Here is a 14199-nt window from a genome sequence, read left to right as displayed (position 1 = left end):
GTTCCAGTGATGACCCAAATGCTCCAGCCCCTTCAGTCCCTGACCTTGGAATCTACCCAGATCAGCATCTGGAAGAACCCCCGATTCCACCAGTAGATGGGGAGGCTTCCCCACCTAATGTCGGCCCTGAGCAGGTTATGCCACTTCCACCCAGTGCCGAGACCAGTGGCATTCCTGCGGGTCGTACTTACCCCAAAAGAGACAGGCGACCCCCAGACAAACTCTCATTATAACCTAGAGACTGACCCACGACGATGGGGCACAATAATCCCCAGGGTCCAGTCTGGGAATTGAGGCAGTCTACCCTCTTTCCCTAGTAAAAAAAAAAAAGAAGAGATTTTGTTAAAACTGTTGTTTGTTATCAGTTAGGAATTTTAAGGAAACATGTTAAATATTAAACTGAAGGGTGGCTAGTTTTCTTATATCTGGTATCAAAGTAAAGGGGGAGGAATATGTTGTGTATTGACACAGGTTAAGTTTGTCCCATTGTTCGTTCCGTCCACCCCCGCTCCATTCACCCTGTGTATATTGTGTATGCTCATTCCGGGGTTTACAATACAAAGAGTGAACACGACTTCATGCCTCCCGTGTCATTTATCCTTAAATGAAGTGTGGCTCCGTAAAGGAGCCTGGATATAACAGTCGGCAATGCATCTCTGTAATGGAAGGGGGTGGTGTGGTGTCAGAGTGTGTAGACTAGAGGCTTGTGGTTTTGAGTGAGTTTGAGTCCACAGTTGCAGGCTATTCCCATGGGGGAAGTATAGACAGCACTTTCTGCTTAGCACTGAGGCCCAGTGGTGCTATGAGCTGTATGTGGCCCTGAGGAGAAAGTGAGGGGTTGTTGGTGGAAGAATTGATTAGTTGTGTACACACACATGCGCGCGCACACACACACACACACTGGCTACAGACCGCAGCATCTGTTTGTGTTGTGGCTGGCGATCTTGTGTCATCTGCCTTCAAGGCTCCATCCATCCTGTGTGTGTGCGTGTGTGTGTGTGCGTGTGTGTGTGTGCGTGTGTGTGTGTGTGTGTGTGCGTGTGCGTGTGCGTGTGCGTGTGTGCGTGTGCGTGTGTGTGTGTGTGTGCGTGTGTGCGCGTGTGTGTGTGCGCGTGCGTGTGTGCGCGTGCGTGCGTGCGTGCGTGCGCGTGTGTGCGTGTGTGTGTGTGTTGCCATCGACTGGTCTCTGTGTTTGTCTAAGGGGCCGGGGATCAGTGACGGAAATTGTACTGCAATGCAGTGCACTGAATTCAGAAATATCTCTTTATGTACCATAGGAGTTTGCAGAGTTTGTGAATATTTCTGATGATGTGTATGTAGAAGGGGTATGTGAGCATGTAACATGGAACAATTTACTGTAAGGATAATGGTGGGACGAAAAATAACAGAGGACTGTCATCAAGTTCTGATGAGACAAATTTGTGGACAATAATAAAGACAGAAACTCTTATATCTGTTTGTTAACTTCATTGATTCAAATATTGCTTTGAGATCTTTTCTGAAACCCCCACCCCACTCCCGCCATCTTTTGATGACATCTTTTGATGACATCTCTCTCTCTCTCTCTCTCTCTGTCTCTCTCTCTCTCTCTCTCTCTCTCTCTCTCTCTCTCTCTCTCTCTCTCTCTCTCTCTCTCTGTCTCTCTCTCTCTCTCTCTCTCTCTCTTCCATCTTCTCCTCATTGATTCTCTTGTCTTTGTCTCCTCTCTCCACAGTGCTGGGATAGCAGTTGGTTTCTACGGTAACGGTGAGACGTGCGACGGGGTGAATAGGCTGACGTACTCTCTGCGCCATGCCAACCGCACTGTGGCCGGAGTGCAGAAACTGGTGAGCCTTGCCAACACAAAAACACAGCTTGCTTAATACTCCATACACGTGTTCTCTCACTGTCTTGTTTTTTGGGAGATTATAGCACAGTATGATACTGTTACAGATGACTTTAAACAATAGCTAGATTGCCCTTTCAATATCATGACATTTATACAGACTTGCGTACCATTTGGACTTAGTTGTATTCAGTAATCAAGCCAAGTATTTTGAAATAATGAGCAGCAATTACATAGGTGGCTAGAGCAACAATTGCACACACACACACAGTTGTCATCACATGCTTGTTCATGTCTCTGCATGCTTGCTTATGTCTCTGAGGTACTGGGGTGCGTTTCTCAACAACATCGTGTTAGCAACTTACTTAGTTGCAATGCAATTTTCCATTGGAAGCCTAGTAAGTTGCTAACTGGTTAGCAACAATGCTTTCGAGAAACGGGCCCTGGACAGCAGGAGCTCCCTAAACACACACAGACACACACTCTAGGGTGGCAAATTATCAATTAATTTATTCATTGTTAGTTGATTGATCTTATCGATCAATTTACGATTAATCATGTCCATTTCACCTGGGTCTCTCGATAGTTCGAGTTGGCGATTAATTGCATTGTTTTGTTTTTTATCCGATCAGTCGTTTTATTGATTAATTGTTGACATTCCAAACACACACACACTGACTCCTAGGCAGCGTTCTCATGGCTGCATGTCCTCACGTGCCCCTCCCCCCCGTAGGTGGTGGACAGCACCCTGAACACACACACACACACACACACAGACACACACACACTGACTCCCAGGCAGCATTCTCATGTCCTCATGTGCCCCCCCTCTAGGTGGTGGACAGCACAGGCTCGCTGAACCAGACGGTGGAGGTGAACCTGCGCGCGCTGGAGGAGCGCTACAGCAAGCACACAGACTACGTGGCCATCGTGCAGAAGCTGCAGGGCCAGCTGGCCGAGCTGCTGAGGCAGATGGGGGACGTGCCCTTCTGGACCAACCCACGCCTCTCCCTGGACACGCTGGCCACCACCATCGAGCTCTACGACTGGTACAGGTGAGGCATGGGGAGGAGGAGGGAGACGGGGGGGGGTAGGTAGAGGGAGAGAGCTGGCCACCACCATCGAGCTCTTCGACTGGTACAGGTGAGAGATGGTGGTGAGGAGGGAGGGAGAGGGAGGGAGGCGGGGGTGGGGATTGGCCACCGGCATCGAGCTCTACGACTGGTACAGGTGAGACATGGGGAGGAGGAGGGAGGGGGGGGCTACCAGCATCGAGCTCTGTGACTGGTACAGGTGAGAGATGGGAAGAGGAGGAGGAGGAGGGAGGGAGGGAGGGAGGGTGAGAGAGAGAGAGAGAGGTAGAGATTTATGAGGAGGAGGGTGATCAGCAGTAACAGAGAGGGAAAGAGGCTGAGGATGTCCCGTTCCCGCACCTAATAGCGAACTGGCCGTCGTGTTCAAGCCGCAGATCTTAGTGTTCGCAAACCGGAAAGTTGGTTTGCAATGCGAAATGAAAGATACTTGGTTTATCTCTGCAAACCGTGGAGACAACATGGCACACAGTTATGTGCCGAAAAGTTCAGAGCCCGGTATGAACGCATTCTGGTCGGCCTGAAAACCGTGTGAGAGAACTGGAGAAAACCAGAGAGAGTGAGGGAGAAAATCTGAGTGGGAAATTGAATAAGGTTGAGAGCCAGAGAGTGTAGCAGAGAAAAAATAGGGCCGAGAGAAAGGGGGAGAAAGCTACACAGAGAGAGAGCGAGTGAGAAATTCAGAGGGTGAAAGGGAGAGAGCCAGACTAAAAAAAAGAGAGCGAGAGAGAGAGGGAGCGAGCAGTGAAAGAGCTGGAAAAGAGAGAGACCTGTGTTCTCATCGTCCTCTGACTGGCTCCTGACTAGGGGATTTTCTTCGGCTGTTTTGTGTTTCATATTTTTTCAGCCGGTGACTGAGAGCAACCTGACTTTACCACAAGTCTAAGCATGGGTATCATTTTGAGATCAATTGTTATGTTATGTTATGCATCATTATTTGTCCAATTTTCTTTTATCACGCCAATTTTGTCTTTCCTTTACTCTCCTGTCGTCCATCCTCATTGATTTCCTTTCCCTATCCTATGCTGTCTCTTCTGGTGTTATACTGGCTGGTATGTGGTCCTGTCACACTGCGCAGTGTAGAGTAGTTATCCAGGACCTCACAGTTCATTTTTGACAGAGCCTACCAGACCAGCCAGACAGTCACAGACACACAGTTCAACTCCTTCAAACACACACACACACACACACACACACACACACACACACACACACACACACACACACACACACACACACACACACACTCACACTCACACTCACACTCACACTCTCTCTCTCACACACACACATTCACACTCACACTCCCAGTCTCTCGCTCGCAGACACGCATACAGAGGATGTCTGAGCGCACACACACACACACACACACACACACACACACACACACACACACACACACACACACACACACACACACACACACACACACACACACACACACACACACACACAGCTTGATGTCTGTGACGGCTGTATAAATTATCATGCCGACACTGTCCTGTCAAGGATTCTCACATCTGTCACAGGAAGTGACATGTGCAGTGGGATTATTCCGCTGTCTCATTTCCATTTCTTCACAGTCACTGTTTTTGCAGCAGCTGAAATGGAGTGTATCAGGAGTGTTATTGTAATTGAATGGGCACCAATTTGTAAGATTAAAAACTGCGTCGGTGTTGTCGAGGTATCTTGTGAAATATCAGCCTTCTGCTCTCCTGTCAAAAAGAAAACATTCATTGTAGATTTTCTCATTTCCATACAGTGGAGATGTTTGTTGTTTTTTTGTTATGCGCATGTGTTTTAGGTCACCAGTCTTCCTCTGCCCTAGCAGCAGCTGTGCGCACCTGTTTGTGTTTGCTGGAATAAAAGTGCATTTGGCTAATTAAAAGTCCTTTTCTTCGCAATTTCTTGTTTCTTGTGTTCTCTAGGTGGCTGGGCTACCTGGGCCTTCTGCTGTTTGATGTGCTCATCTGCCTCCTGGTCCTCTTTGGACTCATACGCAACTCCAAGAACACCCTGATTGGGTAAGGGACATCACATGACCTCAGAATGTACACACACACACACACGCAATCGCACACACTCACAAACTTACTCTGTGAGAGGTGGGATTTTGCAAACAACCAGACAGAGAAATTAAGACAGAGAAAGATAGTGAGAGACGATTCATTCCAGTGGTCAGATGGTAGAACATAACAAAATCATCCAGCTGCCGATGCAGCACGGTCAGAAGTGGCATAATCTAAAACGACGTCACTGAAATTAAATTTTCAAAAAGAAAACCCTCTTCCATCTTAGTCTGCTTCCTCTTATAGCTGCGTGCCGCCATCCCCAAATTGAGTGTGGCAGCAGTCCCATACATCCCAGTCAAGGCAATTACAGCCCCCTGGAGTTAGCACATCTCCAACGGACAATTAGTCACGGTATCAGATTAGCGGGAACAGGAGTCCTAATTTATCTCTTGCGCAGCGCTGCTTCTTCGCACCGCTGTAGCTGAATCAGCCCACACTAGGCCACACAGCCCACACTATAGTCAGGCTGTCAGAGTCTTGGTGCCGTGACATCACAGGATACTGAGCTTAGAGATGGGCTCCATAATTCCATGTGGAGTGGCAGAGTATGTGAGGCTGTCAATGTGTCATCGTTCTCCAGCTCCAAATACAGTTTTTTTTGTAGTAAAGAAATATAGTTGGATATGCGTGTCAAGACGAGACTGGCTGTTGACTTTTACATCTTCTGTGTGTTGTGACTAAATGTTGTGTTTCTATTACAGTAGGAATGTATTGTATGTCAAAGCTGTCTAATATCAGACATCCCTATTTCAAATCTCCAAAAACACATTTTATGAAAATATAGTTACAAGTATGTGTTAATTAGAGACTGGCTGTTGACTTGCACGGCACACTCTTTGTGTTGTAATTGAATGTTGTGTTTCTATTACTGTAAGAATGTACTGTTACCGTCAATATATATCAATAACAAGAAGCCCCATTTAAAAATACAGCAAAGTTGAGAAAGATGCTTCCACATCTGTGTAAACTTTGCAGATGTGTGTGCGTGTCCGCATATGTGTTGCAAAACTTCCCATAGGACAGATCCAAGTATGATTTCAGCTTTTGGGTTAATTTAAGAACTGCTTCAGCATTTTGTATGGTCCTTTTTGATAATTCTCAGATTTCTTATCCTTGCATCAACCAGACAGTAAATCCATGTTTGCACTGCTACCTCCACCTGTCAGGATACTAAACAGGTTGTCAGTCAGATGTTGTTTGTGATTTCAAGAAACAGAAAGTCTGTGCTCCATGAAGTGTCCTTGAAACGAAATCACCGTATTGAACCTGATCAGGACCAGCTGCGTATGGGGTCTGTTTCCATATACCTTATGTATTGATATCTCATCTACATTACATTACATTTCTTAGCTGACGCTTTCATTTTATTCAAAGCGACTTACAGTTATTATTTGTCAGGGTATTGGTTACAGTCCCTGGAGCAATGTGGGGTTAGGTGCCTTGCTGAAGGGCACTTCAGCCATAGAGATGTAGGGATTCGAACCGGCAACCCCCAGATTGAAAGACCAACTCTCTAACCACTAGGCCAAGGCTATTTACCACAAGGTACTGCAAACGCACATCTTCCTGATGAACTGCAAACTTGGTTGCGAGCCCCATCATTTCTCTTAGAATGTATTAATCACTGGAACATGGAACTAGTGAGTCCAATGTCCTGTCTTCATATTAGACCCAGTTTGACAAAATGGTTACATTTGTCCGAAGCGTGGGACCAACTGCGTCAGCTCCCATTTGTTTTGGCAGCTATGTATAGCTGAGAGTGCTTAACTGTTGCGTAAGCAATTAGAAGAAAAAACATTGGCCTTTCAAGTACCTTTTGAGATGTGTGAAATGCCAGAGGTTGTGAGGATCTACAAATTTCTGCTTTTCCATTTCTGCTGACATTTAAAAAACAAATACGCTGGCTGTCTGGATTTCTCTGTGGCTGAACCTCACTTACAGTACGTGACTGACTACATATTTAGTGAATTTGTCACGTGGAGGGGAAAGGGCTCTGATGTCCCCGTGTCGGTATGTCTGCAGCTGTGTGTGAGAGGGAAGCCAAGGACTAAAGAGTGAGACCAACAGACACAGACACAGCTGGCCCTCTTGTGACTGCTGAAATGTTGTTCTCTTAACACCATTACTAACTTGTACTCTCTCTCTCTCTCTCTCTCTCTCTCTCTCTCTCTCTCTCTCTCTCTCTCTCTCATTATCTTTCCTCCCCCAGTGCCTGTTTGTTTGGCGTGTTGGCGCTGGTTATCAGCTGGGCAACCCTGGGAGTGGAGTTGGCCGTTTCCGCGGTGAGTGTTGCCATAGGAACTTGGCTGAAAGGGGGCGCGGCTATCTGAACTGGTTTTGTTTGCCCATGCTAAGGCCACCCTCCCCTCTGCACCTGTGGAGTCTGGCGCACACTCTCTGTGTGTGTGTGTGTGTGTGTGTCTGTGTCTGTGTATCTGTGTGTGTGTGTGTGTGTGTGTGTGTGTGTGTGTGTGTGTGTCTCTGTGTGTGTGTGTGTGTGTGTGTCTGTGTCTGTGTATCTGTGTGTGTGTGTGCATGTATTTGTGTGTGTGTGGTTGTGTGATTGTGGCTGTGGGTCTCTGTCTGTCTGTCTGTCTGTCTGTCTGCATCTGTGTGTCAGTCTGTGTCTGTCTCTGTCTCTGTGCGTGTGCATGACTCCAAGGGTGAATCTGTGTGATTCATGTTTCCTGGCATGTGCCTCAACGCGAACTGCAAGACACAAGATAGTGATGGTTATTTCCGCAAGAAATATCTGTAAGACAAATATTTAATAGTCGACTTTATGGCTTCAAGCCATCCAGGCAATTTTTCAGAAGGCGAGCATGTATAGGCCTGTAAAATAAACAATGATTTCTACATTTTATACTTCAGCTGTAAGAAACACTTCAGAAAAGTAATATTTACAGCTACTAAAAGCCATTTAAAATGTGCTCTTTCAAGACTAGTACTCATGGTTCTTGGGAACCAGTTCGGGTATGAAAGTGTGTCTGTAATAGAGATGCACCGGATCCTGATTTTTAGGATCCTGCCGGATACCGGATCCACTGCTTAAGATCCTGCCGGATCCGGAACCGGATACCGGATCCTATGAAAGGGTTGAAACACATAGCCTACTCACACACGTGGGCCCTTTTTATCACGTTGTCTCAAACTATTTTGACTGAAAAGCCTCGGCTACCGGATCCTGGATCCTGGAACCGGATCCGGATCCTGTGAAAAACCCTATTATCCTGCCGGATCCGGAACCGGATCTTGGATCCGGTGCATTTCTAGTCTGTAATGATAGTTATTATTCCCAGGGCCTTATCCATTATGAGTCTTACAGTCTGGTGGTTGTGCAAATGTGCCGCCCACTGTGCCCTCCAGACGTTGCTTACTCACTCAGTGTTTTAAGAACTTGTACTGTTAAATGTCAGCTATTCAGGCTACAGTACTGACATTCCTTTGTAATGCACATTTTGACCAGGTTTAATATCCTCCTGCTTTGTTTTTCTCTATTAAAGCTTAATTAGGCAACCTTAATGTGATTTGCGAGAAGTTGTCTTCAGTGTTTGTATCTAAAGTAGTACTTTTTGTTCTCTCACTCTGTGTGTGTGTGTGTGCTCGCGTGTGTGTGCTTGCGTGCGTGCGTTTTTCATGACTCTCTCAGGGGTCCAGTGACTTCTGTTTCTCCCCCGATGCGTTCATCGTCAATGTCACCGCTCAGTATGGCGTCATGCACAAAGGTAAGACTCACAACCTGTTCTTATTTGACCTGCCTCTTTTTTTCCTGTCCTCCTTTTGCCCTTCCCTCGTCCCCTTCTCCCCTTCAGTCCTACTCTCTTCCCCCCCTGTACTAAAGCCAATGCTGCGATGCTATAGAAATCGTCTGTTCAGCCTCGTGGTATCATTCACGCGATGATTCAGATTTTGCCATGTTCATGTGCTTAGTCAGTAATCATCCTCTGATTTGCAGTACTCGGAAGACAAGCCGATAATGAAAGACAAAGTTTACTAAGCTCATCTGACCCAGAGTTAGAGTTTGGCCACTTCAAATAGCGGATGCATGGATGGATTGATTTGGCAAACTGCTGTCTGCTGTTTAAAACCAATCTGCCGGCCCTGCCGTGGCCGTCTACCACGCGGCTGACCCGGGTTTGATTCCCGGGCCGGGTCCTTTGCTGGCCCTTCCCCATCTCTTTCTCCGCTCTCGCTTCCTGTCACCACCTTCACTGTCCTGTCATAAATAAAGTCAAAAAGACCAACAACAAAATTTTTAAAAAAAAATCTACCAATGTAGACATGGAAAAGGTGAAGAATGTGTTCTCAGCAGCGGTTCATCCACCCTGCATTGAACACAATAAAACATTCCACCATGTATTATTAATTGAATAGCCTAGAACTGCTGCGGAAACTGCTCTGCAAACAAACTCAAGGGCAATAGTGCTTGAAAGCCAACTGCCCTCCAGGCTGTCACCAAAAACCAGGAAATTCTTACTGTAATCTTACAGTAAATACATGGCTGCAGAGAACCATATCGGTAGACTTTGTACATGCTTTTGCCGTGTACTGCATAACCCAGATGTGTTGGCAGAGATGTGTATACCACATACTCAGCTCAGAACTCTCTCTGTGAGCAGACCCTCAACGACAGCCTGCCTCCTCCTCTAATGTGTAAAGTGGAATGAGGCGTGAAGGATGCTCGGGTTAGAAGACTTGAGTGCACTGCTGACTACTACTACACCCCCATGCAATATCTATCCTCCTGAGACATCCACTACAGGGACAGGCATTCAGTCTCGCATCTCAAAAGCAAGTGACCTGGGAAGGAACCCCGTGTTTGAAACGTGTACGCGTGCACTGAGACTGCTGTTTCTCAATGTTGTTTCATGGTGAAAGCACTCTTGTGGTGTTGCTGTTGTTATGCTGTTTTAAAGAAGAGCTTGTTTTTTTTTTCTCTTCCTCCCCGAAAAATGTAGTTCAGTTCTGTTCTACCTCCACGGTTTTTCTCATGGGAACACGGAGCGCAAGTGTTTTGAACAACATCATGAGTGCTGGGAAATCAAAATGAGCCGTAGAAAGTGGCCACAAACAGCACTCATTGATGTGGTTGAAAGACTAGATGCTCTTTTGAAGGCCATCTTCATTTTTTCTGTGTGTGTGTGTGCGTGCGTGCGTGCGTGAGTGGGTGTCAGTTATAGCAAATTTTGCAAGATGTTGGAAAGACAACAAAGTCTGTGGTGACAAAAAAAATCTGAAATGATGAAATTGTTTGGTGAAGGCTCTGAAAAATCTCTCTCAGTAAGGACTGGATTTTTGTTCGAAGTGCAGACGTGGTGCTAGTGGTTCGTCAATAGTCCACGTCCCCTGGGGAAAGTGGGAAAGTGTTGGAGCCTTCCCTTCTGCAGATGTCGGTTATTGAGTTTATAATGGTGGATTGGCTTTCTATCTTCTGGGGAGAATGTCTCTGTGTTTGTAAGCCTCTTTTTCCCCTGTGTTTGTAAGCCTCTTTTTCCCCTGTGTATGTGTGGGCGCAGAGACTCCAATTCTCATCACCCTACAGGATGATGATTTAATGCAAGACACACCACTATTCTGCACATTCAATAATCCCAGTCCTCCTCCTCCGCCTGTTCCTGCTCCTGCTCCTGCTCCTACTCACATTCCTCCCCAGGTGCTACATGTACAGTAGGCAGCTCCAGGTGTCTGTGTCTTTCTGTCTGTCTGCCTGTCTGCCTGCCTGCCTGCCTGCCTGCCTGTCTGTCTGTCTGTCTGTCTGTCTGTCTGTCTGTCTGTCTGCCTGTCTGTCTGTCTGACGTTTTGCATCATAACAGGAAGTGCCTTTCTGCATACACATCCTCTGTTTTCAGCTTCTTCATTGGCAGGCATTTCAGTGATTGTCTAATCGGTACTGGCGCTCTCCCCACCATTCATTTGCCAGTAAAAACTAATGCATGGAAAAGAAACGAATTAAAATAGTACTAGAATCCAGTAATCTGGTCTTTTTCTCCTAAATGATAATTGAGCCGCAGCTTACAGAGTACAATACAAGTACAGAGTTATGAATCTCCTCAGTATCTTGTGATGTTGATCGCTTCCTGCATAAGAAGTATTTATAATACAGTTCAGCCATTCAATTGTCGGATAAAATTTAAAGAAGCACTCAAGTTGTCACCATGGACCTTGGCTGCCCTCTCCTTCATTCCGATTGGCTGGAGCATGGCCAGTTTAGTTCCACACACACACACACACACACACACACACACACACACACACACACACACACACACACACACACACACACACACACACACACACACACACACACACACACAAAATGCATGTCCATCCATCTGACCAGCTCAGCCTTGGTGCTGTGAGTCATTTTACCCCTGGGGGCTGTAACATCCAAGACATCAAGACACGCTTGTCCCGCTCCCCAGGGAGACTGATGGAACTGGACCCTGCGCCATACAGATCTATAGAGCCAATTGTGTGTGTGTGCGTGCGTGCGTGTATATGTGGTAGGGATGTCCCTGCGTCTATATGCTATCTTAAAGGTGGGATAGGAGATGTTTTTCTGGCACATATTTTACCATATCATCTGAAAAACTCCTCATGACGCCATAGCACCCATTGAAATAGAGTGTTTGGAAAAAAAACGAAATCTTTTGGTCCAGTGTAGAGGGCGTAGTCAGAAGAAAACGGCAACCAATAGAAGTAATACTCATCATCACTTCTATTGGTTTCTGACACGTCCATCAACCGCCAGCACTCACCCCTCCTCCCTGCGCGCTCACCGACTCGTGAACTTGACCGACCCCGCCCCCAACATTCATGCACACGCGTCAAGGCTCATCATCACTCGGCTAGTAGCAAGGTAACGAGAGTTAGCAGCAGGCTGAGCTACTTGGAAACTTTGGTGGCTTTTGCAGAGCTACAGGAAGAACTTTGGCTTTTGGAACACTCAGGATAACATACTCCCTTGGATTATCATCGGACTCGCAAGACCAGACTCCAACAGGGGCTGAAAATTTGAAATGGGACCTGACACTCTTGGACACAGTGTCGGCTACGGCAGCGGCTTCAAATACGCTTTGGTGACCATATTTCTAATCGAGAGGTGAGATAATATATTTGTCTGTATAATATTTTGTGAATTGGTTTAGGAGGACACAGTGGTGTCTTTTTTTAAGCAAGTATCCATTGAGAGGGGTCAGAGGATTAGCTCAAGCTCCAACATATCTAGCTGCTACCTTGCTTAACATAGCTGCTACCTCAATCGCTTTAATTTTTTGTGTTTCCCCCCCTGTGGCATTTATTCTGTGCACATGAACACGTTTTCAGAATTGCTATGTGTAACTCAGACGGTTACTCTTGTGTGTTTTGCTGCTAGTTGTGCGAACGAGCCAGACAAACCAGCTGGGAGGAGGACGGAAGCACCCCTTCTCCATCCGCGTTCAGTTGCTAAACGGATCCACCCCGTAGTAAGTAACCTACCATGTTTACGCACACATTACTTTGACCAGCAAAGCCCATGTCTTTCTAGTGGTTTACAAAAATATATCGTTTGCATGTTTTGCTTTGGTACGTCTCTGTTGTATGACTCTGGTAATAGTAGCAAGCACAGCACAACCTGTTCGCCGCTCCAGCATTGCAAAATAGATTGCCTTGGGTTTTCAAATGTTTACATGATTGTGGGTGTAATGTTGTTAACTTGCTGATGTCGTTTTTGAGAAGACGGTAGTTTTGCATTTGATAAATACCACCTAATGACCATGACGGCTACACGGCAGATCTTTATTGTGATGGCTACACTGAATGATCACATGGAGATGCCGGTACATTATTTGTTTTACCCTGGTTATATTGAAATGTTCTGCTTTGTCCATTCCAAGGTGTGGTGTTTTCCATAGCTGCTCCTTGCTCCTGTTTCACAACATATCAAGGCTGCCAAGTAAATGAAGAATGAATCACCGCACACTGGTAGTTTATTTTATTCATGTTTGTGGGTGTAATTTCGTCCATTTGCAGATACTACTATCCTTTTTGGAATGATCTGCCTTTGAAAAACAATGGTTCTATCTGACAAAAGCGAACAGATCCTGTAGTTGTAATTGATACACTAAATCAGTGTTTCTCAATCTTTTTTTAGGCGAGGCACCCTTTCAATTCATGGAAAATTTCAAGGCACCCCAAACCAAGTAGCCATATAGCATCACATCCGATACCACACAAGCTTAGAATGTAAACACATTAGGAGACCACACAACCTAGTAGCACGACCTACGTTCAAAGTTGCAGCTGGGGTGACCAATATTTACTTTATTGTGCGTAAATGGCAGATCAAGATTCCACTGACTAACATTAACTTATCATTTTGACAATATGTTTTATGTTATATATAATTTATCAGCCACGTTCCGCGGCATCCCAGGGTGCTGTGACACTGCACTAAATTATGACCTATGTGTGCGCGCATTCAACACACTGGGGCACCCCTGAGGTTGGCAACACAGACTACCCCAGGCACCCTGTTGAGAAACACTTTGCCCTGTAGATTTGTCCCCTATGTGTGCGCTAAATTCACGCGTCTGTGGTTGCATGCAGATTCCAGACATGGTCAACACTCTGAGGATAGTGCAATTTTCATTCTTGAGGTTGCTGAATCAACACAGTACTACCTCCTGCACCTTATCCAGTAACACTTTGCTTTTTTTTGTATACTTGTCCCCCTTTGTGTATAGCTGCTAATCTTTCCTCTTTTCTAGGTTCTGTTGGTTGCATGCAGATTGTGCCAGATGATGATTATCTGTCTATGGTCTAAGCATGGCTCTGTGTAATGCAATTTGTGCTCTTTTTTTCCCTCAGGTCAAACAGCCGACAGGGTCCTTCAACACATACTTATGCCAGTAAAAGCCACAGCTTTTCCTCCTCCAATCCAATCCAAGAAGCCTACTGCAGTCACCATTCAAACACACCAACCAAGAGAAAGGCGGATGGCTCAATTCAGTATGTAGTCTCAAATATTCTCAAGGTCTTCACAGCCCCCCATGGTGCAGAATGCATTTACATTTATTTGTGTAAGGTCAAAACAATCTGATTACAGTAACTAGGGCCATGATTGAAATGAGGTAGCAGCCATCGCAACCATCCTGACCTGTGAGAGGTGGTCCTAAGATCAGAGAGAAAGCAGGTTGAAAATCCCATCCTTACCTCTCCCTACTTACAC

General features: G+C 46.0%; 1 protein-coding gene across 1 annotated transcript in view; it reads left to right on the top strand.

The window, feature by feature from the left end:
- The window catches only part of ttyh3a (tweety family member 3a), a 105363-nt gene that overhangs the window by 44456 nt on the left and 46708 nt on the right, over positions 1 to 14199 (top strand). Inside the window, exons 3-7 of the mRNA XM_063185328.1 lie at positions 1715 to 1826; positions 2660 to 2880; positions 4845 to 4940; positions 7198 to 7270; positions 8638 to 8713. Of these exons, the coding sequence (XP_063041398.1) occupies positions 1715 to 1826; positions 2660 to 2880; positions 4845 to 4940; positions 7198 to 7270; positions 8638 to 8713 (578 nt within the window). The remainder of the gene's footprint in view (positions 1 to 1714; positions 1827 to 2659; positions 2881 to 4844; positions 4941 to 7197; positions 7271 to 8637; positions 8714 to 14199) is intronic.

Source organism: Engraulis encrasicolus, chromosome 2 (assembly GCF_034702125.1).
Source record: "Engraulis encrasicolus isolate BLACKSEA-1 chromosome 2, IST_EnEncr_1.0, whole genome shotgun sequence".
Lineage (NCBI taxonomy): Eukaryota > Metazoa > Chordata > Actinopteri > Clupeiformes > Engraulidae > Engraulis > Engraulis encrasicolus.
The sequence above is the reverse complement of the archived record's forward strand: the minus strand, read 5'-3'. Positions and strand labels throughout refer to the sequence as shown.